Source organism: Schistocerca nitens, chromosome 9, assembly GCF_023898315.1.
Source record: "Schistocerca nitens isolate TAMUIC-IGC-003100 chromosome 9, iqSchNite1.1, whole genome shotgun sequence".
Lineage (NCBI taxonomy): Eukaryota > Metazoa > Arthropoda > Insecta > Orthoptera > Acrididae > Schistocerca > Schistocerca nitens.
The window spans coordinates 488,202,178-488,229,988 of record NC_064622.1 but is presented as its reverse complement, the minus strand read 5'-3'; the positions used below and the strand labels follow the sequence as shown (position 1 = coordinate 488,229,988).

The 27,811-nt window shown below is 43.9% G+C and overlaps 1 protein-coding gene across 2 annotated transcripts in view; it reads right to left on the bottom strand.

The window, feature by feature from the left end:
* The window catches only part of LOC126203526 (T-box transcription factor TBX18-like), a 457,263-nt gene that overhangs the window by 236,207 nt on the left and 193,245 nt on the right, over positions 1-27,811 (bottom strand). For both annotated transcript variants that reach the window (XM_049937851.1, XM_049937852.1), the window contains exon 2: positions 23,747-23,984. In XM_049937851.1, coding sequence (XP_049793808.1) covers positions 23,747-23,984 — 238 coding nt within the window. The remainder of the gene's footprint in view (positions 1-23,746; positions 23,985-27,811) is intronic.

Genomic DNA, 27,811 nt, shown 5'->3' with positions numbered 1-27,811 from the left:
GATCTTTTCAGCTTTTTAAATGAACAGGAGACACCAAGATGCTCTTCGAGTAATTTAAGAGGAACAGAGGTAAGTGAGATAGGTTGGTAGTGGTATTCAGTTGCAGTAGCACTCACTGCTACAATCAAGATATATGCCTGTGCTCTTATTTGTTTATACTGAACTGCAATACACATTGTTTTCTTTTACATTTTTCTATACTGTTAACGCACAAAATTAAATTTCCAAGGAACTTGTCCTTCATTCACAATGTAGTTCATAAATTCCTCTCTCACATGTTTATCATCATGTGGAAAGTTTCCTGCAGTATACCTTTGCAATGGTAGCATATCCTCTGTTGTTAAGCCATAAGGCGTCACGAGGGACAAAAGATTCAAATACGTTTCCTCATTCATCTTGAGGTAATTATGCCAATAACGAGGATGTTTCTTCAATTCACTCCGTAAATTTGTATGAGAATACGATTTTCGTTTTTTAAGCCACTCTTTACTCCACATATCGCGTTTCCCCTTGTTTTTTCCGTAAAACAAGCGAAAAGGTTGCAACAGCAAGCGCATCGTCGTCTGTGCTCGACATTTTCCAATGTAAACAAACTGATACTTGTATGTGCGTGCTTGAGTCGTGTGCAGACGCAAGGAATTTGTGCACGCTTGCGCAAGCGTGACTGTCAAACATGCAGTAGCGTATGTTGGAGCCTTTACTTCGACGCTCTGTAGCATTCTCGAGTGGTGCTGACAGACATTGGTTCGTATCTTCGAGACACCAGTTACCACCTCTCTAAGTTTGTCAGCAGAGTTGTGGTTACTCCTTTCATTTCCATATTTTGAGTTGTAGTGAAAAATTAGGAAGTGTTAAATTTGCTTTCATAAAACTGAACAGTTCGTAGATTCCTCCCAATTGAAAATTTTGTAAATTTTAACCTAAGGAATAAGCCGAACATTTCGTGTAATACCCTGAAGCCTTAATTGTATTTTTGAGCACTGTACGACACATGAGTCTAATAGTTTTTAAAATAAGCTGTAATTAATAACAGATGACACACCAATCATTTTTGGGCCTGCCTAGTTTTGTGGCACACATTTCATGAATCAGCTCCTAGTGTATGCAAAATGCTGATCATTAGAGCAATTCGAAAAGTCAAGCATATTTAGTTAAAAGTGCAAGAAGTTTTATTTATCCTGAACAATATCAGTGTTTAATAAACGTAAACATTGTCCCCAGTAGGCTGTAACGAACGTGATTTTTATTTAATCGTGCGATTAGCTGATTTCGACTTCTTGCCATTGTCGACTACTTATGAAACTACCATGAAAAATTACTATATGGTGATTTTACAAGTGCTTGAGAATGACAAGTAGTCTAAATGACCTAATCGCACGATTAAATAAAATTCACGTTACAGCCTACTACGAAACATGTTTATGTATGTTAAGCATCTGGATGCTGTCGATCCCCAAAAATACAAAAAAAATTAATATCAATGTTCGCAAGGTGGATCCTATTGAGAGGTGGCATGCCTTTAGATGCACACAGTGACTTACCCCCTCTCATATTCATATCTTACTCTGAGTAATTCGATTTGGGGAAGAATAACCGAGTATGGTAATTACAAGGCTAGTAGTGAGAACTCAGAAGATATGAATATTTTCCTCTCTAATTGCATGCGGCGAAAAGTTGCTATTCCATCACATGCGGACTTCCCACGCAGCGTCTCTCGTCAGCCGGGTGGTCCGGTGACAGGTGGGTTCTGCTGATCTTGAAAGGGTTATGCCGATGGGTGTGAGGGAGTCGAGTGGATGCTGTCCAGACGCCGACATTATCATCAGAGCGGGAGCAACACACCCACAGGGGCCTGAAGGAGCCGCTGGGGCTAGAGATTCCGTTACTTCACAGAAACTTAGTGAAAACACTGTCTGACGGGGTACCAGTAAGGCGTGGGAATGATTTGTGTTCCCAGGCAGTCTTGGCGGGCAAATTCCTGTGTTTTCTGCATAATCATAACTGTGATTGGCTTGCTCAGAGGATAGCTCCGTGACGTAGCAAAATCGGCGCAGAAATTGGCGCCAAGTATCTCCATTGGAATAGTAGTGCTTCGGCAACAGAGTGGAAATTTTCCGCCGGTTTTCGAGTTGCTGATTGGCACGTTTAACCACGGCCACTGTCGTGGGGGCGGGAATGTTCTATGTTCGGCTTGTACAGGTGCTCTTGAGGGAGTTGGCTCTCACCTTTCGGTCGGAGTAGGCTACAAGACCGAGCTCTCGCTGCTCTGGACAGCCTACCTTCCGTTGGCTGTCTAATATTCTTTCTTTTAATTGTAACTGTTTGACGAAATTGCTGAAGTTTCAACTTCAACAGTACAGTTGGCAATTGAGCGTTCTGCATACAAGCGGCCAATGTTGTCTGTCTTGAACAGTTTTGGCTAAAGTTGAATGTATCGGAGTTACTGTGCGACTTCGCTTGTTAAAATTTGTCACTGTACCATCAGTGATTGTGTAGCGGCCTTCTTCGTCTCCCTCAGAGGCGCATTTGTGTTGTTAGGAAGTCTTTAGTCTGGAACAACCAGACCAGGATAATTTGTTTTGGGCTATACTCGCGACATTATCATCACCACGACTGGACTTCGAAGCAACCAGCCATTGCCTCCGGTATGCCAGATCGTGTCCTTGCATTTAAGAAGACAGCTTGGTAAAGTACGTCTGCAGCACCGGCAGATTAGGGAATTTAGCTATGTGACAATCAGCAGAGGGCGTCTGTTCCCGTCTTTTCTAACGTGGTTCTGTCTTGGGTGTTCATTGTCTGAGTTCTCACTACAGTAGCACCAATTAATGTTGGGTTAGCTGGGTGTTTCTCTTAAGATTTGAGTTGCAAGGAATTGGATCCACATACCACTTGGTCATAAACGTCACAAGCTAGTTTATGGACAACTTCACCTTCACAGCATTTATTTCAGGATCCAATTTGACGTATTGTAAGTGTTTCATGTATTTCGTTTATTATCTTGAGTTTAGTCATAATAAATCAAATTGTTACTTTGGACAGAACTTTCATTCTGTTAAGCGGTACAGCAACCCTTTCATTTCTCACTATGTTAATGAAACTTTCCTTTATCAAATTAATTTCTATCAAATTAAATTGTTGCAGGTGCCAAACTGTTTTCTACTCCACTTGCAGGGTTGATTGCAGTCAGTTCGTGTTTCTTCTTAATCCAGGTGCAACAGCAAAAGTCGGAGATAGAAAAGGGGGGCTTAAAGCATCATTACCATATTAAGATTCTAGAAGAATTTAGTGTTAAATACACTGCTAGCTGCGGCACCTCGCACTGTAACACATTTATTCAACATCAGAAGTCGATATACTGTGTAGTTGTTTGTTGGAGACCATTTAAAGTTGTAAACTCCACACAGCACTTCGCTTCCTCACTGTCATTCGCCTTGGCAACAAGAGCTGGCATCGGTCAAGTAATATGAGACATGGACAACAACTTTCGTCCCAGCTCAGGCGCAGCAGTAGTCACCACGAATCGCAGTCCTTGACATTGGCACACTGAGCTGCCGAAGCCGTGCAACAGCCAGTAACCCAAATCCCGCCGAATACGTAATTCATGTGATCAGGACTCCGAGCGGAACGGCCAGACAAACCGTTGAGCCAAAACAGTATCACCACTGTCCACCCACAAATTGAATGTCACGTGGTGGCGTGACGGTCTCGCAGCGTGATACAAATTGGTTCAAATGGCTCCGAGCACTATGGGACTTAACATCTGAGGTCATCAGTCTTCTAGAACTTAGAACTACTTAAACCTAACTAACCTAAGGACATCACACACATCCATGCCCGAGGCAGGATTTGAACCTGCGACCGTAACGGTCGCGCGGTTCCGGCGCAGCGTGATAAGGAAAGAACACAATTAAAAGATAACTTTTTCGAAACCCCATAACTCACATTTCGACACAAACGTTTCACGTTTGGCTCAAAGGTGCCTACAACGTTCTTCTGGTGCAAAAGTGTGGCGCCCTGTGACGTCACCCTCAGGCTCGGCGACGCGTCACACAGCAAGGTGTCGCACATACGAGAAAAAGGCCAGAGCCCAGAAGCTGATGTGAGGTGTGCGGTAGGTTAATGATGTCACATCGACACCAGATTTTATCACAAATCTTTCTTGACAATAGTAAAATGTACCTGTAGAGAGACATCGACAGCCTTTCAGTAAGCGGCGCTATGCTGGTGCCCTAGCGCCTGCAGGCAAGCAATCCCTTAGACATCTCTTATCTTCCGTATGCCAGCAAATAGGCGCTGGAACAGCAGCGCAGAGCCACTTAGCTACGAGGGTTGTCCAGAAAGTAAGTTACGATCGGTCGCGAAATGGAAACGACTATGAAAATCCGATAAAGCTTTGCAAAGATGTGTTGGGCAGTGTCTCTAGTATGACTCTAGGTAGAATTATGTCGCTCTTTTCATTCCTGAGCTCTTAGTGAGCGCGTAAAGATGTTATAGAAAATAGTGTCTCCCGCCAAGTACGAGGGCCTGGTGAGAATTTTCCCCTGAAGCTATGCAACCAACATTACATAACTGTCGTGCGGTTTCTTCTTCAAGACAATTCTCAGCCTCATTCTGCAGGGGCAATGAAGATGTTCCTGCATCGTTTCAATTGGGAATGTTTGGTTACCCACAATACAGCCCGTAATTGTCTCCCACTGAGTTTCATCTCTGCTCAAACGAACCGCTGGCTATGAAGACAACATTTTGGCACAGACAACGAGCTTTAGGCCAGCGTAGAGAATTGGCGGAAAGCACGGGCGGCTGCCTTCTATGATGAGGGTATTAGAAAGTTGGTACAACGCTACGACGAATGTCTGAGTCAGAACGGCGACTACGTAGAGAAATAGCTGAAAGGTGTAGCTAACTGTTACAAATGAAACATTTCTGATTTTCACTGTGATTTTCATTTCGCGATCAATCGTAACTTACTTTCCGGACAGCCCTCGTATATGGGTGTTGAAGTCAACCTTTACCGTGCGCACTAGCGTTAGAACTGGTAAGTGTAAAATGATTGTGTTATTATGGCTCTAGTACGTGGTGGTCAAGTGGAGACTGTATCAGGGCTGGAGACTTTTAACAGCCGAGAAGTTATTGGTTATCGCACATTTCAGACATTTGAAGTGTAACAGAGATCGTGGTACTTCTTATTATTTGTCTACAATGCCATTGGTTCTTAGAACGAGGAATCGTCGTAAAGTAAATGAATCAGAGTCTGTGTCCGTATGGGTTAAAGGTGCACTATATTGTGCTAAGGTTAAAATTTTCGGTTACGTCACGCATAATTTATTTTCTCAAGGTCAAATAAGGAAAGGACAGGTAAATTTAAATGAAATAATGTTACGTTAGGCAACTGTTTATGGATAAATAGCATATTTTTCTCCTTCATTTGTTTATTCATTGTTAATAGTTTTTATTGGCATTATTGATCATGTTTGCTCGTAACATTTTCAATTATAATAATTTCAATAACACATTTTTCTCATACATTATAATATAGCATTATCATCAAATTCCAATAAAGTATTATTATCAATGTCTGTCTAGGTTATTACTTTATCATCATCATTACTAAAAATGAAGAAGACAATTATATATATATATATATATATATATATATATATATATATGTGTGTGTGTGTGTATATATATATATACAGGGTGATACAAAAAGGTACGGCCAAACTTTCAGGAAACATTCCTCACACACAAATAAAGAAAAGATGTTATGTCGACATGTGTCCGGAAACGCTTAATTTCCATGCTAGAGCTCATTTTAGTTTCGTCAGTATGTACTGTACTTCCTCAATTCACCGCCAGTTGGCCCAATTGAAGGAAGGTAATGTTGACTTCGGTGCTTGTGTTGACATGCGACTCATTGCTCTGCAGTACAAGCAACAAGCACATCAGTACGTAGCATCAGCAGGTTAGTGTTCATCACGAACGTGGTTTTGCAGTCAGTGCAATGTTCACAAATGCGGAGTTGGCAGATGCCCATTTGATGTATGGATTAGCACGGGGCAATAGCCGTGGCGCGGTACGTTTGTATCGAGACAGATTTCCAGAACGAAATGTGCCGACAGGAAGACGTTCGAAGCAATTGATCGGCGTCTTAAGGAGCACGGAACATTCCAGCCTATGACTCGCGACTGGGGAAGACCTAGAAGGACGAGGACACCTGCAATGGACGAGGCAATTCTTCGTGCAGTTGACGATAACCCTAGTGTCAGCGTCAGAGAAGTTGCTGCTGTACAAGGTAACGTGGACCACGTCACTGTATGGAGAGTGCTACGGGAGAACCAGTTGTTTCCGTACCATGTACAGCGTGTGCAGGCACTATCAGCAGCTGATTGGCCTCCACGGGTACACTTCTGCGAATGGTTCATCCAACAATGTGTCAATCCTCATTTCAGTGCAAATGTTCTCTTTACGGATGAGGCTTCATTGTAACGTGATCAAATTGTAAATTTTCACAATCAACATGTGTGGGCTGACGAGAATCCGCACGCAATTGTGCAATCACGTCATCAACACAGATTTTCTGTGAACGTTTGGGGAGGCATTGTTGGTGATGTCTTGATTGGGCCCCATGTTCTTCCACCTACGTTCCATGCAGCACGTTATCATGATTTCATACAGGATACTCTACCTGTGCTGCTAGAACATGTGCCTTTACAAGTACGACACAACATGTGGTTCATGCACGATGGAGCTCCTGCACATTTCAGTCCAAGTGTTCGTACGTTTCTCAACAACAGATTCGGTGACCGATGGATTGGTAGAGGCGGACCAATTCCATGGCCTCCACGCTCTCCTGACCTCAACCCTCTTGACTTTCATTTATGGGGGCATTTGAAAGCTCTTGTCTACGCAACCACGGTACCAAATGTAGAGACTCTTCGTGCTCGTATTGTGGACGGCTGTGATACAATACGCCATTCTCCAGGGCTGCATCAGCGCATCAGGGATTCCGTGCGACGGAGGGTGGATGCATGTATTCTCGCTAACGGAGGACATTTTGAACATTTCCTGTAACAAAGTGTTTGAAGTCACGCTGGTACGTTCTGTTGCTGTGTGTTTCCATTCCATGATTAATATGATTTGAAGAGAAGTAATAAAATGAGCTCTAACATGGAAAGTAAGCGTTTTCGGACACATGTCCACATAACATATTTTCTTTATTTGTGTGTGAGGAATGTTTCCTGACAGTTTGGCCGTACCTTTTTGTAACACCCTGTATATATATAATTTTAGTACAGTTCTGTTCTTCCCGACACACACACACACACACACACACACACACACACACACGCTGTTTGAAAAACTGAAGCAACTTATTTTACTTACCAAAATTTTAGTACGGTTCTTCCCGACACAAACACACACACACACACACACACACACACATATATATATATATATATATATATATATATATATATGTGTGTGTGTGTGTGTGTGTGTGTGTGTTTGTGTCGGGAAGAACCGTACTAAAATTTTGGTAAGTAAAATAAGTTGCTTCAGTTTTTCAAACAGCGACAGCAAAGCTAAATTCTGTTACTGAAGTTCACCAGTACTGTGGAGTGTATTAATACGTCGGTTTCTTGTTCTTGGAAAACGCAAACGCGCGACGTATTTAAGTCTTGCGTCCCTGCCGAAGTAAACTGCCGCATCGTATTCGCGCAGCGCGAAATTCCTGCTCCTGGGAAAACCTTGATTTGCCGCTGCCATTACCGCACACTCTCTGGAAACTACATGCAAACCGTGGGCAGGCAGAGCCTTAACAAAGATACGAACATAGCCGGTTTCCTCCCATAAGGCGCAGCAGATAGAGAAAAGTTGCTTTCCAATACCCGAAAAAGTGTATGCTGTTGAAGCGGGGGAACGTTAGAATTTAGAAGAGGTCCTACTCAGTGCTGTCCTCTTCCCTTCAGTTGGGTATTCAGGAGTACTTACGGCCTCGACGTTAAAGGATTCTGGTAGCTCAGATGAAAAATAATGCATTACTGGTGGGGCAAAGTGACGTGAGAAGCAAAGAGGTCACAAGAAGTGTACTAGAATCAAACATACGCCTTAATTTGCGGAAGAAGTTTCTCAGAAAGAACGTTTGGAAAACAGGATTGTACGGAAGTCAATTATGGATTGTGAGAAATAAAAAAAGAAGGGAATCGAAGGGTTCGCAATGTTGTGTTACAGAAGTATGCTGAAAGTTAGGTAAACTAATAAGAAATTTGGTGCTTTTCCGCAGAATCTTCCAGGATAGGATCAAGTGGAAAACACTAAATGGAAGGAGCCACAGAATGATAAGACACTAGTTAATGCACAACGCAGTACCTTCCATCTTACTTAGCCTTAAAGGTTGTAAGGGGAGTTGGAGACTGGAATACATAGGGCGGTTCAGAGTCTTTGCATCAAACATCTACCGATGATAAGACACTTCAAGTGGAAATTTTTTGTTGGACACGAAATGTTTGCTGTCATTTATTGGCAAAGTTAGGTATCTTTTACGAGGGCTGTTTCTTTTTCTCTGTCACCCTTCAAGCTCCGATCGATAGCAAAATTAAAACCACAGCGAATCTGGCGAAGCTTTGCGCAGATGTATTACACAGAATCTCTCGTGTGCCAGCCAGTCACACTTTCCAGTTCTCAGCGCACAGCGAGCACGTAAAGATTCTTAGCAGAATAGTGTCTCCCGCCAAGTGTGAATGTCACGCAAACCACATAAAGTAACTGCCAGGCGCTTCCTTGTTGGTGACTACACTCGCCCGTAACAACGCTACTGGAACGGAGACGCTTCTGGACCGTTTTCGACTGGCAGCGTTTGCTCACACACGGCGGTGCCAGGAACTGGCTCTCTCTCATTTTCATCTCTTCTCTCACACAAACCGCTGGCTATGGGGACAGCATTTGGGTGCAGACAACGAGCTGCAGAGCAACATAGATTGGCAGAAATCACAGGCGGCTGCTTTCTATAATGAGGGTACTGGCAGATGTCTAAGTCGCGACGGCGACTATATGGAGAAGTAGCTGGAATAGTGTAGCTAATAGCTAAAAATAAAATATTTGTTATATTCACTGTGGTTTCCGTTTCGCAACCGATCAGAGGCTGAAGAAACAAACAGCCCTCGTATTATTGGTAATATCTTTGCGAGGCAGCAGGCTAAAATATCGTTCTCCGCTTAGAGACGATCATTCTTAGGATTTTCTTGTTGATATAACCACTGTCACTTTAGGGGGGGGGGGGGGGGGGTAGTATGCAGCACGCCTGCTAAGCCGAGTGTGCTAGTTCGGTAAAATCTCGATGTCGCAGTGCCAGCGAATTCGGTCACAAATCTCTGCGAACATTTTGTCTGTAACAAACGTTATTCCCCATGACGTGGTCTGTCACCGTTAGACGTTTGATGTAAGGATTCTGAAACACCCTGTATACAGCAAATAATTGCGGCCGTCGCGTGTTAGCTCCTACTGTAAGATGAAGTGACTTGTGCAACAGGAGCATTTCTGAAGCAGACAGAGATGACCTCTGGACCGCGAGTGAGACAATAAATTGTGACAACGGGATGAATAAGCCCAAGCTTTGTATTTCTTTTCGTTAAAAATGAAAAGCGTAATAAATTTCCTTGAAAGTAGACAAGTGCGAATACGTATGTATTATTGGTGGTTTACTTGGGAATAAATAAGCAATCGTTCTTTTTTTGTTGTTACTGTTTATTGCACTATTAAGGTGTTTTAGAACCAGTGCATAGTCATCATCAGATGGACGTGTTACTGCAACATCATATCAACTTCCTGTGATAAGTTCAAATGATAACGAGATTGCACTGTCCGCCACATTTTACTTGACTGTCCTTTATTCTCTGACCAGAGGGCGGTGGTTTCCTTGCCACCGGATTTGCCCTCTATTTTGCAAGACGACGCAACGACTGTGGTTAAGGTCTTACGGTTTTGTGTCCTGTACAATTTGTTGCCTCGGATTTTAGGGAGAGAATTTTAATGTGCTGCTGGGTGACTGGCTCACCCAGGCTTTAGGTAAGAGGTCCGCCAGTCACGATTACCTACTTGTTTCACTTCGATTGCTGTTCTTTTTTCCTTGTGTTTCCTTTCCTTTTTTAGTGCGTTTCTTCTCCTCTTGTTTTGCCTCTGTATGTGAGGATTTGTAACTGCGTCAGGTCTGTGTCTTTTAGCCGTTCCCCTTGTTCGCTGTCCGTCTTCGTCCCTTCACTGCATGTGTTCCTGTTTCTATGCGTTTGGGCGCTGATGACCACGCTGTTTAGCGCACGAAAACCTCAGACCACACACACAGATTGCACTGGGTCGAAAACATGTTAATGGTACAATAAAACGTATCAGAAATTTAAAAAAAACCGACTGGTTGTATAGTTATTCCCACCGAGCGAGGTGGCGCAGTGGTTAGCACACTGGACTCGCATTCGGGAGGACGACGGTTCAATCCCGTCTCCAGCCATCCTGATTTAGGTTTTCCGTGATTTCCCTAAATCGTTTCAGGCAAATGCCGGGATGGTTCCTTTGAAAGGGCACGGCCGATTTCCTTCCCCATCCTTCCCTAACCCGAGCTTGCGCTCCGTCTCTAATGACCTCGTTGTCGACGGGACGTTAAACACTAACCACCACCACTTATTCCCAAACAAATCGCCAATTTTAATTACATCTACAGATCGTCATCGATAATGGACATACCGTATTATTTATGTTGAGTGAAACACAAATATATTCTCGTTGGTCACGTTAATGGTGTCTGTAATTACATGGCTGATGTAGTACTCTTATGTTATAAATTATTGCTGAATAAAAATGATGTACCTGGGGTGACGCTGTCTGTCCTCTAACAAACTATATAGCAGATTTTTCTCTTTCGAACCCTCCAGTGTAAACGATTGTTCACAGATACAAACGAATGGAAGCGAACGCTGGCAAATCGTCTGCGAATTCGCTCCAATGTAAAGGGGACTTGAGTCAGTGAAATAGTGATAATGGTGAATGGACACTTCGATTTTACGTTGCGTTAATTATGACGTTGTCAGAGTTGTGGGAGTTCGTTGACATAGTTTCTAAATTAACTGCGTAATACCTCAACTCCACAAATTCTTTGACGTACGTATTTCAAATGCTGTACTTGCCTGAAATGCAGCTTGTTGCATGTTACTTTGAAGTTCTGTACTAAGCACTTACGTAAACGAATTATTATTATTATTATTATGTTAACCTGTTTCATTATAATTAACTAATTACTAAATAAATTAAATAATTACTAAAAGTAAACTGAACTCCTCCCTAACAGGCCATGAAGGCCCAACGGTACACACCGGTCACCGTGTCATCCTCAGTCCACAGGCGTCACTGGATGTGGATATGGAGGGGCATGTGGTCAGCACACCGCTCTCCCGGTCGTACGTCAGTTTCCGAGACCGGAGCCGCTACTTCTGAATGAAGTAGCTCCTCAATTTGCCTCACAAGGGCTGAGTGCACCCCGCTTGCCAACAGCGATCGGCAGACCGGATGGTCACCCATCCAAGTGCTAGCCCAGCTCGACACCGCTTAACTTCGATGATATGACGGGAACCGCTGTTACCATTGCGGCAAGGCCGTTGGAAATTACTTTATTACTGCTACATTAAAACGTTCTATGCATTTTGTTGTTATTATCATCAAAATCATAGGTATCTACGAGTATGAGACATAAAAAATGCGCACCGAGCGAGGTGGCGGAGTGGTTAGCACACTGGACTCGCATTCGGGAGGACGATGGTTCAATCCCGCGTCCGGCCATCCTCATTTGGGTTTTCCGTGTTTTCCCTAAATCGCTTCAGGCAAATGCCGGGATGGTTCCTTAGAAAGGGCACGGCCGATTTCCTTCCCCATCCTTCCCTAATCCGAGCTTGTGCTCCGTCTCTAATGACCTCGTTGTCGACGGGACGTTAAACAGTAATCTCCTCCTCCTCCATAAAAAATTCCTGTGATGCCAAATTATATTTTTGGAGGTGGTAGGAGACGGGTGTGAGAGGAGAGACAGTACAACCGTTGGGATCAATTCTAGTGTCGGATTGCACTCGTCGGCTTTGTGCAATGACATCTTACCTAAGGCAGAGACGCTACGTAGAGGCAATCTTTGAAAGCAACTGATCATATTCGTAAACAAACGAATGTAGCATACGATAAGGTTATAATAACAGTTCATGTGATTAATTATTTAGCCACAAATTATATCGAAAGAACTGAAGGTAACGAAAATAAATAAGAACAGAAAAAGAGTAGTATACATGTCTGAATAAATTATTATCGTAATTTATGCCAAAAGGAAAAGCAAAGAGTAGCTTTTAAACCATTACAGTATAGCGCATGATGAAGATGTAACAATGTGAAATAGCGTTAATTTCTAATAATAATTATTCAATCTAACGAGACTAGTGCACAAGTAATGGAAGTTCACAAAATGTAGGGCCTAAAGAATTTTGGAATGGGTAACTAGATTCCAAGCATTCCATGGTACATTGCGGTTTTTCCACCAGTTGTGTGCACACAAATGTAATAGGATTTCTGCATTTGTAATAAATGACTAATAGTGGAACCGGTAACTAGAATTGACCAATACAGTTTAATCCTAGTTACCGACTCCAACCATTCCACGGTTCGTTATTTAGATCATTTTAACAACCAGTGTGTGCACTGTAGTGTTACAGGATTTCTACATTTGGTATTACTCTCTTCATTACTATGAAAAAGAAAAAAAAATCTGATATCTGAATCTACAATATTTTTTACTTTCTTTAGTAATCTGAGATCAATGAGAAATCTAGAAATCCTACAAAAATCTAGTCCACAGATTTACTGCAAAAATGTCCAAAACCACGAATCATCGAACAGTTGGAATCGGTTGCTAGAATTGACCTCCTATACAGGTCATTAAGGTTCAAATGGCTCTGAGCACTATGGGACTTAACATCTGTGGTCATCAGTCCTCTAGAACTTAGAACTACTTAAACCTAACTAACCTAAGGACATCACACACATCCATCCCCGAGGCAGGATTCGAACCTGCGACCGAAGCGGTCGCGCGGTTCCAAACTGTAGCGCCTAGAACCGCTCGGCCACACTGGCCGGCATGCAGGTCATTATTTAGATCGTTTTATCAGCAGGTGTGCGCATTAAAAAGTAGTCTAATAGGATTCATGCACTTGTAACTGCTCTGTGGACTACTGCCAAAAAGTTATTAATATTGGAATCAGTAACTAGAATTGTTCTACATAGTCAATTGTGGTTACCGTTTCCAAGTTTTGTTATTTCACCGCAATAGTTTTAGAGAGCAATAGAAAAGTTAGAAACGCTATTGCGTTTCAGAGCATACAACTGTTGAAATTATAATTTACATATGAATCATGGAACGGTTAAAATCGGTAATTTGTGGATTTTCGTTAGTTGTGTGATGGCTTTTCTTCTAGAATTTCGTGTGTCGCCTTCTGCACATTTCATGCTGCTTTTTCGTATTTGTTGTCATTCATTCCATTTTGACGTTTTTCTGATACATCTTAGCTTGTCCTCATCCAAAAGCCCAACTTCCCTGCGTTTCTCGCGCTAGAGTCAACAATTAAGAATAAAATTAACGCTATTTTATAATATTATGACTTCACCGTCACCGTAATGCAATTTAAAGGTTCTCTGCGCTTCCCTACTCGCATAAACTACGAGAATAATTCTTATCAGACATGAAGATTTGTTTTTAAATCTTGTTCTTATTTATTTTCGTTATCTACAATTCGTTTCGATATAATTGATAATAAGTAAAAGCGTGAAATGTTATTGTAATTTTATCGCATGGTATATTCGTTTGTTTACGAGTATGATCCGCTGCTTTTATTGACTGCCTACGCGAACCGTCTTTGCCTTATGTACGGCTTCGTTGCTCAAAGCCGACGAGTGGAATCGGACAATACCGGGTGATTAAAAAGTCAGTATAAATTTGAAAACTTAATAAACCACGGAATAATGTAGATAGAGAGGTAAAAATTGACACACATGCTTGGAATGTCATGGGGTTTTATTAGAACCACCCCATACTGCTAGACGCGTAGAAGATTTCTTGCGAGCGTCGTTTGGTGATGATCGTGTGCTCAGCCGCCACTTTCGTCATGCTTGGCCTCCCAGGTCCCCAGACCTCAGTCTGTGCGATTATTGGCCTTGGGGTTACCTGAAGTCGCAAGTGTATCGTGATCGACCGACATTTCTAGCGATGCTGAAAGACAACATCCGACGCCAATGCCTCACTATAACTCCGGACATGCTTTACAGTGCTGTTCACAACATTATTCCTCGACTACAGCTGTTGAACGGCGAAGAATTGACTCCTTCGAATTGTGGTGTTGGAGGAAACTTCTTAGAGTTCCATGGACTGCAAAGAGAACCAACAGATCAATATTGGATCAAATAAAACCATTCTAGGCGCTCAGTCCGGAACCGCACGACTGCTACGGTCGCAGGTTCGAATCCTGCCTCGGGCATGGATGTGTGTGATGTCCTTAGGTTAGTTATGTTTAAGTAGTTCTAAGTTCTAGGGGACTGATGACCACATAGCCATTTGAACCATTTGAGCCAAATAAAACCAGATTTCTCCCTGGAAGGTCTAATGTTAAAACAAAAGCTGATCTACTTTGGACACACAATGCGAAGGCATGCCTCACTTGAAAAAACATAAATGCTGGGGAAGATTGAAGGAACTAGAAGAAGACGTCAGAGGATGAGATGGATAGATGGCATCACAGAAGCAATGTGTTCCAACCTGGTAGGTCTACGGGAGAAAGTGCAAGACAGGAAAAAGTGGCGTGATTTGGTTCATGGGGTCGCGAAGAGTCGGAACCGACTAAACGAATGAGACAGTTGTTGTTGAGGAATGATGGTGGACATATTGAGCATTGCCTGTAAAGAAGGTCATCTTGGCTTTCTCTTACTTTGTTATGTTAATTATTGCTATTCTGATCAGATGAAGCGCCATCTGTGGGACATTGTTTGAAGTTTTGTATTTGTTTGGTTCTAATAAAACCCCATGTCATTCCAAGCATGTGTGTCAATTTGTACCTCTCTATCTACATTATTCCGTCATTTATTCAGTTTTCTAATTTATACTGACTTTTTGATCACCCGGTACACAATTTGTCCCCCAGTTGACCCTTCCAGGACCGACTCGTGGATCCGCGTCTCGACCTCGCCGACTGTGGGTAACTTGAAGCCGTTGAAGAAACTATCGCCTGTTCTATCAGAGCCAGCCACATATTCAACTATGGGTGACCTCTGATTGATCGTGTCGTTCCTGTGTGCGTTCCCACTGCGGCATCGAGTAGAACAGCGCCGGCTGCGAGGAAGTGTGCGAGGCTGGCGGCTGATTTTGGCAGCGGCGGCGTTGCCAGGCGGCGGTGGTCCTTCCCCCCCCCCCCCCCAGACGTCTCCTTCCCTGCCCCCCCCCCCCCCCCCCCGCCAGCTCACCCGTCTCCGGCAAATGGAAACGCCGTCCACCTCTTTACGAGCGCGGCTGACTTAATGTATTCGTCAGCGCGCTTGATGGCGGCGGCGCCGCGCTTTACGGCCGCTGACGTCACAGGCGGCGGCTTCCGCGGGCCGTGGCGGGGGCGAGGGGGCGAGGCGGCGAGCACCCACGCAGCTAGAGCTCTGTCCCCCGTCTGCTGCTGCGACAGCCGGCTGCGCGCCCTCACACGCACACAGCGTGCGCGCCGGCTTTACTCTTCATGACTCCCAGTCCCAGGGCGGTCGACACTTGTCTTCATCAACATAACACTTGCTCAAGTGGTATGCCGCGCTCTCCTTCTCACGGTATACGAAGTGTTTCCGTTATATCACACGTCTCGCTGACACCATCTACATCTACATACATACTCCGCAATCCACCATACGGTGCCTGGCGGAGGGCACCTCGTACCACAAGTAGCATCTTCTCTCCCTGTTCCACTCCCAAACAGAACGAGCCCTAATCTCTCTAATCTTATTTTTGTGGTCTTCCTCCGAAATATAAGTTGGTGGCAGTAAAAGTGTACTGCAGTCAGCCTCAAATGCTGGTTCTCTAAATTTCCTCAGTAGCGATTCCCGAAAAGAACGCCTCCTTTCCTCCAGAGACTCCCACCCGAGTTCCTGAAGCGTTTCCGTAACACTCACGTGACGATCATACCTACCAGTAACAAATCTAGCAGCCCGCCTGTGGTGTGCGTACTGTAAGACCTTCGGTACACACACCATCAGATTATTTGACTTGTCGCTCTAACGAAGCCAGCCGGGGTGGCCGTGCGGTTCTAGGCGCTACAGTCTGGAACCGCGTGACCACTACGGTCGTAGGTTCGAATCCTGCCTCGGGCACGGATGTGTGTGCTGTCCTTAGGTTTAAGTAGTTCTAAGTTCTAGGGGACTGATAACTTTAGAAGTTAAGTCCCATAGTGCTCAGAGCCATTTGAACCAAGCTCTAACGAAGTAGGCGAGTGTCAGCAATATGTCTCGTGGTCTTATCGTGGCGTGTTTATCTTCTGCCGTTAGGTCAGACCATAGAAATGCCACTTGCACGCTTAGAGTAGCAGATTAACGGTGACCAACTTTAAACAGAACTTGATTAATTTTCACACACATTATTAAAATAATAAAAAGCATAGAAATTACTTAACTTGATTCTGGATGCTGTTTACAATTGACAATCTGAAGTTCCTTTGGTCTTGGTACGTTAATCTTATTCTCACATATCTCCGATACTTCACAAAGTGTCTATACATTTCTCTTCATGGCTATGTACAGGAATATGATAATCTTATTAGGCGCAGACTGAAACTTGACTATACACTGGTACAGACTAACTCAGACTAACGCAGACAAATGCAGACTGATTAATCGGAGGTCTGTACCCTCGTTATAATACCTCGAGCGTTCAGGTATCACTGCGCGAGTGTGATCCGCGAGGAGAAAAGGTTCTACGTTAGCAGGACTCTCATTGGCTGCGTTACATATTAATACGCGGATCGGCGGAAGCAGAATTTGGTCCGTCTCTAAGACAGTGCCATCTCGTAGTGCGGAGATGGACGAGCGCTGCGTCTGCGCTGTTGTGCTTAGCGGGGCGCGCTCTAGTGGGGAAGTTGTGTACGCGCTGACTACGCCGAACTATGTACACAACACCGCCTCTGAATTGCTTCTATGTCCTCCCTCAATGCGACCTGATAGGGATCCCAAACGCTCGAGCAGTACTCAAGAATAGGTCGTATTAGTGTTTCATAAGCGGTCTCCTTTACAGATGAACCACACCTTCCCAAAATTCTACCAATGAACCGAAGACGACTATCCGCCTTCCCCCAAAACTGCCATTACATGCTTGTCCCACTTCATATCGCTCTGCAATGTTACGCCCAAATATTTAATCGACGTGACTGTGTCAAGCGCTACACTACTAATGGAGTATTCAAACATTACGGGATTCTTTTTCCTATTCATCTACATTAATTTACATTTATCTATATTTACAGTTAGGTACCATTCTTTACACCAATCACAAATCCAGTCCAAGTCATCCTGTATCCTCCTACAGTCACTCAACGACGACACCTTCCTGTACACCACAGCATCATCAGCAAACAGCCGCACATTGCTATACACCCTGTCCAAAAGATCATTTATGTAGATATAAAACAGCAGCGGACCTACCACATTTCCCTGGGGCACTCCAGATGATAGCCTCACCTCCGATGAACACTCACCATCGAGGACAACGTACTGGGTTCTATTACTTAAGAAGTCTTCGAGCCACTCACATATTTGGGAACCAATCCCATATTCTCGTACCTTAGTTAGGAATCTGCAGTGGGTCACCGAGTCGAACGCTTTCCGGAAGTCAATGAATATGGCATCCGACTGATACCCTTCATCCATGGTTCGAAAGATATCGTGTGAAAAAAGGCGAGTTGCGTTTCGCAGGAGCAATGCTTTCTAAAGCCGTGCTGATCCATGGACAGAGGTCTCAAGGAAATTCATTATATTCGAACTAAGAATATGTTCGAGAATACTGCAACAAACCGATGTTAAGGATATTGGTCTGTAATTTTGAGGATCCGTCCTTCTACCCTTCTTATATACAGGCGTCACCTGCGCTTTTTCCAGTCGCTCGGGACTTTACGTTGGGCAAGAGATTCGCGATAAATGCAAGCTAAGTAAGGAGGCAATGCAGTACTCTTTTTAAAACCGAACTGGAATCCCATGAGGACCTGGTGTCATTCATTGTCACCAGACAACGAATGAAGCGCCAGACACACAAGTGCTCGTCAAGGGCCGGTCTTAGAGCAACTTTGATTACGTTCCTGCGTAAGTTCGTAGCGTTCTTGTTTTGCATGTGCTATTCCAGTTGCTATGGGTTTATTTATCGATTGTCATTTTTTGTTTGTCGTTGACTGTTGCTAATTGAGTTTACGTATTGCCTTTTGGTTATTTGGAGGTACTGAGTGGAGCAGTGGATGTTACAACATGAAGTGCCCAGTGGAGAACTCGGAACTTCTCCGCCATATCCATCTGTTTTATTTCAGTAGAGGCGTGAGAGCAGCGGATGCAGCTAGAGACATTTGCACCGTGGGGTAGTGCCACCGGAAAGAACACAGCAAGAAAATGATTTTCTCGTTTTGAGGAGGATCGTTTTGACATTGATGACTCTTCACGTTGAGGAAGACCTCCGGGGTCTGATGAGGTTCGTTTAAACGAATTAATCCCCAGCGATCCAGAGCAGTATATTCGGGAACTGTCAAATGTGATGAATTGAGATCATTCCACCATCGCGCGACATTCACATGAAATGGGCAACGTTTCAAAGTCGGGCATGTGAGTACCGCATGCGCTATGCCACGATCACAAGAAGCAGTTGGTGGCCATATCTGTATCGTTACTGGTGACGAGAAGTGTTGTCTTTAACCTGAAATAGGGAAAAAAAAGGAATCGAAGAGCCCAAACAAAGCAGCAGTTGCTCGCACTCCGCGCATCCAGAAGAGGTAATGTTATGCATCTGGTGGAACAGCGACGGTATGGTTTGCTACGAATTGCTTCTCCGACTTGTAGCCAACACTGATGACTTTTATTGTCACCAACTGAGACCTCTTGCAAACGTAATCCGACAACAGCGATTAGGAAGCCTGCGTGAAGTGATGCTGTAATACGATAACGACTGCCCGCATTCTGTTACTCTGACAAAAAATAAATAAAAATAAAAAAAACACTATTCAGCAGTTAGATTGAAAAATCATTCCGCACCGTCCTCATTTACCCAATCTTGCGGTCTTACGTTTTCACCTTTTCCTCTCTCTATCGAAAAAACTTCAAGGGACTTCCTTTCCGGATGAAAATGCGCTCCGAACATGACCCGATGAGTTCTTTTCTCCAAAACCACGTGTTTTCTGCAGTGCCGGCGCTTGACTTTACGCCGAAACGCAGGCAGTGAAGTCCTTTCTCCATGACAGACTTATTATTCTGTTTACTCGAGAGACGATTTTTTACCTCTCTGTGTAGTGTGACAAACATTGAAGTTCGTAGAATGAGATTTTCAATCTGCAGCGGAGTATGCGCTGATATGAAACTTCCTGGCAGTTTAAAACTGTGTGCCGGACCGAGACTCGAACTCGGGACCATTGCCTTTCGCGGGCAAGTGCTCTACCATTTGAGCTACCGAAGCACGACTCACGACCCGTCTTCACAGCTTCAATTCTCCCAGTATGTCGTGTCCTACCTTCCAACCTTCAGAGAAGCTCTTCTGGAGCTGTGGCTAAGCCATATCACCGCAATATCCTTTCTTCCAGGAGTGCTAGTTCTGCAAGGTTCGCAGAAGAGCTTTTGTGAAGTCTGGAAGGTAGGAGACGAGGTACTGGCAGAACTGAAGCTGTGAAGACAGGTCGAGAGTCGTGCTTGGGTAGCTCAAACGGTACAGCACTTGCCCGCGAAAGGCAATGGTCGCGAGTTCGTGTCTCGGTCCGGCACACAGTTTTAAACTGCAAGGAAATTGAAGTTCTTCTTTACGAGAGGATACTTGATTCGAATTTCTGTTCCTGGCTGGTGAGCCAAGATAAATCTTTACTAGTGTTCCGTTTTGTGCTGAGGTAATTTCAGCGCTAGGAGTTTCCAGGAGGCATACTGCGTCCACAGGGAACGGCAGGAATGTCACGTACGTCATCTGCACAGCCTCCAACGCCCCAGAGCACAGATCATCGGTGCAGTACAACTGCTATCAGTACCCCAGTACGTGATATTAGCACTCCGGTTCGGCGGATAGGGAAATGCACGCAGTACATATGTTGAGTTCCATTTGCTTGTCTACTGAGCATTTTCTGAAAGAAAAACGTTCAAATGTGTGTGAAATCTTATGGGACTTAACTGCTAACGTCATCAGTCCCTAAGCTTACACACTACTTAACCTAAATTATCCTAAGGACAAACACACACACACCCATGCCCGAGGGAGGACTCGGACCTCCGCCGGACCAGCCGCACAGTTTCTTAAAGTGCCAGTCAAGGTGGAGGTCTTCTGTTTCTCACCGCTAAGCAGTAGCAACCAGCTCTGTGTCCGTCTAATACTGGGCAGCGTGATCTAAAGAAAATCGAACATACTGTATTTTCTGCCGGTCTCGAAATTACATGTAGGATAGAATCCGATATTATGAACTTCATATTTATACAATTTTTTGTCCTCTACACGTGTTTTCAGAATAAGTTATAGTACCCACGTTCTAATTCACTGTAGTAGCATCCAGACAGGAATGACTGCTTTGGTGTGCTACACTGAAGTGAATGAAAACCACAACATTATACTTCGTTGTATGGAAATCTCTAGGTTTAGGCTGTCAATGACAGGGTCATATTAATCATTTGCAGGAGTGAGAACTGGACTGAGGAGACAACATTAGGCAACCACACATACACACGTCAAATGTTAGTTTACAGACATTATGTCAATTTAACATCTTCAACTTTTGTAGTCCTGTCTTCCTCAGTTGCGTGTAATATTACGGTGTATTGATAATTTTATATTTTGGACCGTCTGACTACAATTGTCCGCGCATCCTGTAAGTACAGGTCAAAATATGACTACATAAGAGCAAAAACCAACCACCAGAAATGTTCATAACCTATACGTACATTGCCCAAAACGTAAACTAAATAGTAAAAATATGTACATATTCCAGGCCACTGAAGATGCCTTGCACAGAATAAAGGCGAAACGCCTATGGCACGAAAATTTTGTTTCATTCGGTTGTAGTCAGACGGTCCAAAAAGTAAAAATTATCAATATACCTTAAATTTATGTCAATTATTAAAGTTAGAAACTGTGTATACATCTTGAGGCAGTGCAAGTCACGATACACAAATTACCCAAAGTATTGCTTGAGTACATACACCAAATAGCTGCTTACAATAATTAATCTTTATTTACGAAAGACTGGACAGCCTGTTTCGACTTAATCGCCATTTTCAAGTACCTGCAAATACAATTTTGATGAGAAGGGGTATGAATGCCAATGTCATTCGTATTAAAGTAGCTGTATTGTACTCACGTCTACATTGATATGACGTCCATATTGCGTCGTTAGTGGACTGTATTGTAACTGTCACTGGTTTATACCCAAAATATGTTCATCCACCATCTGAGAATCAGAGCATTTAGCATCTTCCACCAAACTTCATACGTAACTTTAATCCTTTTCGAAACATTTTCTCGCTTACACTGTCCACAAAATAATCAGAGAAAATAAGTTCATCGATTACTACATTTTCGATGTTCATGCAATAAAACCTCAGCATCTGATACGATGTTTAAATTTATAGCTTCTTTCCTACTAACTCTATTCGCGACATATTTTGCAGACAGTATCTACATATACCACTAAATGAACGTGCAAGACTAAATGATTTTATGACACATGGTTCCGGAGATATGACAATATTGAAGTAAGTAAAAAGTAAAACTAACTCTAAACTCCGTCCGAACAAGCCTTGGAAGGCACAACGGTACCGACCGGTCGCCGTGTCATCCTCAGCCGATAGGCGTCACTGGATGCGGATATGGTGGGGCCTTGTGGTCAGCACACCGCTCTCCCTGCCATACGTCAGTTTACGAGACCGGAGCCGCTACTTCTCAATCAAGCAGCTCCTCAGTTAGGTCACCCATCCAAGTGCCAGCCCAGCCCGACAGCGCTTAACCTCGGTCATATGACGGGAAAAGTAAAAAGTAGCATTCTTTAAATCGGAGCTGTTCATACAAGGGAGCTGGAGTCTTTGAAGAATCGGGGATGTGTGGGTTACTGACTAAATTGTTGGCGAAACAAGAAAATGAAAGAGGAATTTTCGCCTTAAAATTATCTCTCTCTAATGTAGCTATCGTTTAAGCACTGGAAGAAAATATGTAGAGAATGAGTGTCTCGTGTAAAAACAAGAAAACTTCTTATAGATATTTGCAAAGTTTCCAAGTTGTGTGGTCATGCGTAGTGGCTACTGTCACATTAGACGAACGATCAACGTTTCAAGTGCAACACATGACGTAATTACGTGGATGACCTCAACGGAGCAGTCCTTTCGAGTTCACGCTTACCTGACTATAACCAATTTCTGTCTGAAGGGTTATTCTGCAGCAAACCCCCAGGTATGTTAACGGACGATATCATTCTGTTGGAGGATAATGCCCGTCCGCTTACTGCCAAGGTTGTCGGGACTACGTTGCAGAAGTCTGTCTAGGAAGCCCTTACACATCTTCCATACGATCTCGACCTCTTGCTATGTGATTTCCGTATGTTGGGAGCTCTGAAGAAAGAGATCGTCAATTTTCTTCGGACGAAGATATGCACGCCTGAATACAATCGTGGTTCTGTAGGCAACCGCAAACAATTTTTCATTGAGGCACTGACCATACGGTGTGACAAATGTATTAACAGTTATGGCGATTACTTTTGAAATAATAAAAAATTTACATACTTTACTCCATCTGTCTCGTTTTCATTTGACTGCCCCACTGCAGATAGATGTGTGCATAAATTTTTCCGTTCCTTAAGAGACCATAGGATTAAAATCTCTAGGTCCCACCAAGGCACTGATGCACTTTCTGGCCGGACATCGGTTCTATTTCGAGTACGCGCACAGCATAAATACGCCAAAATATGGTCTCTGTAATTGCGGAAACGTCGTCGACACACACTGGGAACTCCCAGTTTCCACCAAAGAGCGGGGTGAGGGCCTTCCGCTCTACAAGGATTGAGAGCGCAGCTGAGGAACCGTGTCAACGGGTGTACATTAGGCCATGTAGCGCAATCTGTATCCAGTACACACCCGGGAACGTTCCTAAAGGGACGAAAGGTAGCGACCCTTCACAAAGGGGGAGTTCAGACATGCCACTGAATCCTAACTCTCAACGAAACAAATGGACCTGTAATGAACGCTCTGGGACTGACGGGGATACACGGGCAAACCTGCGTTCGACAGCTGGCAGGTCTGGACCACCTTTTCGTACTTGACAACGTGATTCGATCTGGGCTGAAGGCCTACACTCACTGTCTGGACGCTACTGCACAGTAGCATGACCCCGATCAGGCCGGTTCTGCGTTCTTAGATTTCATTTTCGGATGCCAGGAAATACTGGTTGAGGGACTCTGTGTACTTGTGCTACAAGCAAGTTGCGCTGTCCAGCCGGGAGGCCTACCTGCCGGCCTTGGTGATGATCATCTCGGTGCCGAGCGCGTGGAACCTCCGCCAGAGGTCTCTGGAGCACAGCTCGACGCGCAGCTCGGACCGCCGCTGCTGCTGAGTGCCCTGTTGAGGAGTCTGCGGCTGAGGGGCCGCCAGCGCCGGCTGTTGAGGTTGAGGTTGAGGCAGCGGTTGAGGCTGGGGCTGCTGTTGAGGTTGCGGCGCCTGCCCCACGTCCGCGCTGTCGCCCTCATCTGCGGAACACCCAATAAGCTCACGGTCCCACTGCTTACACCACCCACTAAAAAACTGAATAGAACAAGCATCATTCTCAGAAGGTACCAATGATAGAATTTTTCATGTTCCTGGAGACCTGTTAAAGCAAATGACAGGTTTTGATTTGTTGTTGCTGTGGTATTTACTCTGAAGACTGGTACGATGCAGCTCTCCATACATGGCAGTCCTGTACAAGGCTCTTCATCTCCGAACAACTACTGCGACCTACATCCATTTGAACCTTCTTCCTGTATTCTCTATTGCACTCCATCTACAATTCTTACTTCCCTCCATCCTCCACACTTCCCACCAATACCATATCGACAATTCCTTGGTACCTCAGAATGAATCTTATCAACCAGTGTCTCCGTTTCGTCATGTTGTGCCGAAATTTCTGTTACCCTTAATTCGATTCATTAGCTTCTCATTAGTTTTCCGATCTACCCCTATACTTTTAAACATTATACTGTAGCACCGAACTTTTTATCGTTCGCATGTCAGTTCCAAACCATTCTACACTATAGACACACCTTCAGAAGACTTCCTAATACTTAAACAGGCGGGCCGCGGTGGCCGAGAGGTTCTAGCCACTTCAGTCGGGAACCACGCGGCTGCTACGGTCGCAGGTTCAAGTCCTGCCTCTGGCACGGATGTGTGTGATATCCTTAGGTTAGTTAGGTTTGAGTAGTTCTAAGTTTAGGGGACAGATGACCTCAGTCCTATAGTGCTTAAAGCCACTTGAACCAATACTTAAACCTACATTCGATGTTAACAAATTCTTTTTTTCAGAAACATTTTTCTTGCCATTGCTAGTCTCCGTTCTATATCCCCTCTGCTTCGGCGATCAGTTATTTCGCTGCTCCAACAGCAAAACTAATTTCAGTGCCTTATTTCCCTCACCATCGCCTGGTTCGAATGGACTAAAGTCCATTATCCTTGTTTTACTGCTTTTGATGCCCATCTTATGACCTTCTTTAAGATACTACCCGTTCTGATCATCACACCTTCAAATTTCTCTGCTGCGTCTGACAGAATAACAGTGTCATCGGCAAACCTCGAAGTTTTTATTTCACCTTACTGAACTTCAGTTCCTTCTACAAATTTTTCTTCCATTTCGTTTACTGTTTGATCAATATACAGAGTGACTAACATCTGGGGCAGTCTACAGCCCTGTCTCAACCATTGCTCCCTGTTCATATCCTCCGAGCCTTACAGTTGCAGCGTTGTTTCTGTACTTTCGCTCTCTGCTATCTTTCGAGGTTCAGGGACTGTAGCTCGGTCAACATTCTAAGAAGCTTCTTCTAAATCTAGAAATGCTATAGGCGTACATTCGCTTTTCTTTAACCTATCTTCTAAGATAAGTAGTTGCGTAAGTGTTCCTTCACACGTTCCTTCATTTCTCTGGAACCCAATGGTTCACATGTTTCTTCATTTCTCTGGGACCCAAACTGATCTTCGGCTTTTGATTTATTTATACGGTAGTCGGAAACTGCTGCTTTTCTGCGAAAGTAAATTAACATGCTGCTACTACTACTGAGTGCGTGTGTTGGATATTTGTAGGGAACACAAGCATACAAAGAAGGACAGCCCTAATAGTCAGTGGCTTCCTTTGACTAACGGAAAAGTGTAAAAGAAATTCAGCAAAATCTGATTCGGCAGTCATGAAATAAAGACTAATTTTTCAAGAACTCATGGCTAGAGCAATTGTACATTCAATTTTGAGGGCGAATATCTACTAGTGTCCTTAATTCCCTACATATTGCTGCCATTAGGAAGATGAAGATAAGAGCGACGTTTCCGTATCTCTCGATGCACGAGAGAAAAGAAAGGGGAAAGTCAGCCGTATGACATCCACTTCTGGGTAAAGGCCTCCGCTAGACCTTGCCATGAATTGCAGTCTTGATCTGTATGCATTCAGGTTGTTCTTGCACTTTTTAATGTCGTCCATCCAGCTCCACATTAGGAAGTTTTCTCATCCGCTTCAGCAAAGAACTTCCTTGATCTTGCTACACCCATCTGTTTTGCTACTAATTGGGCAACATGAAACTGGCCCAGAAAGTGCGCCTTAACATGGGAAACCGAGTTTACATCACCCTTTTTACGCAGGACGGATACTGCCTGTCTTAAGGAGCGTGAAACATTTTCTTGGTCGTCTGTATTTTGGACAACTTGTATATACGCACTCCTCCATTCTGATCTGATTGCAATGCAAATTACATCTGTTCCTTGATCTATTTTTTCCGTGTCCCTCCCAGCAATCTGCAACGTATATCTAGCCGTAACTTGCTTATCAAGCCTCTGTTCTTGAATGGTTTTAGCATTGAAAGTCTTGTGTTGGCAGAAGAGCCAACACCGTGTTACTAATGGAGGCCGAAATGCACGCGTTTTAGCTCACGCAGGCTGGCGTGAGGAGGGAAGGACTATACTGACGTTAGGTCTGGAACATGACAAGGAATTAGAATTCAGAAAGCAGACATAATTAGTTTGATACTTAACTTTAATCCATTAATGATGAACGTCGCTCTTGACGGTACATGATTCACAATATTATCTGTTCAGAATTATAGTAACTGATTATGGCGCCTTGCTAGGTCGTAGCAAATGACGTAGCTGAAGGCTACGCTAAACTGTCGTCTCTGCAAATGAGAGCGTAAGTAGACAGTGAACCATCGCTGCAGTCGGCTGTACAATTGGGGCGAGTGCTAGGGAGTCTCTCTAGACCTGCCGTGTGGCGGCGCTCGGTCTGCAATCACTGATAGTGGCGACACGCAGGACCGAGGTATACTAACGGACCGCGGCCGATTTAAAGGCTACCACCTAGCAAGTGTGGTGTCTGACGGTGACACCACAGAAAGTCCACGCATCACTGTCATGAATCAAAACTACTTATTTACGCAGACTAGAAATTTTCTTTCAGCTCCGACGGAAGCCCTGTTTGGAAAACTGTGTTCAGTTAACCATCCAGACTATTTCTGCTCCCCGTTTATTTCTTTCGCTATCCATCCACTCATCGTCTTCAACTGACTAAAATACTAAAACTTATCCACTGGTTCTATGTCTTCATTGTTTATCTGGACTATTGTCTTTTTGACATGTTGGTCGCATATTATTTTAGTTTTATGGTAATTGGTTTTCAAGTTTAGTTTCCAATTTGCTCTACTGATATGATCTCTCAGGTCTTTTGGAGCGGACATGGAACACTTAGAAGCAAAGTCACTAGAATTCGCCAAGTTCAGATCAAAGTATTTCTATCGATACTCAACAACGCGTCTGTGGTACGGCCAGATGGAACAGAAAAACTTGAGTCACTGGATCTCTTAAACGCTATTCATTCTAACATAAAATTTCCGATGGAACTCAAAAAAAAAAAAAGAGGGCCACCTGCCTTTCCATGACGTGTTAGGTAATCCCTGGAGAGTCTATGTTTCACGGAATGTCAGTGTAGACTCTGAAATGGGGTAGTGGCTGTCCGAAATCTAACTCAGTTATAAATAACGGTGCAAGACAACAAGTACTTTGCAACCTGGTTGGAGTCCAAGGAGTGAGTGCGTATAATAGCAAGATTAACATCACCTAAAGAAGATGGCTGGGTCGGTCGTCAAAATATCGTGCCTAAAATGGAAACGACAACTCGGATAGACACCCGCGTCTTCCATTCGCTGTTGAAGTTTCTCTGCAACAGAAGCAAACAGTACGATGCCACCACGAAAACTAAAGTGTTTCAGATTTTCATTAACAGGAATTCCTTCTTCGTTTTCGCAGCTTGAGTGTGTGAGAACGCCCCTAGGACTGCAGGGAATAGTCA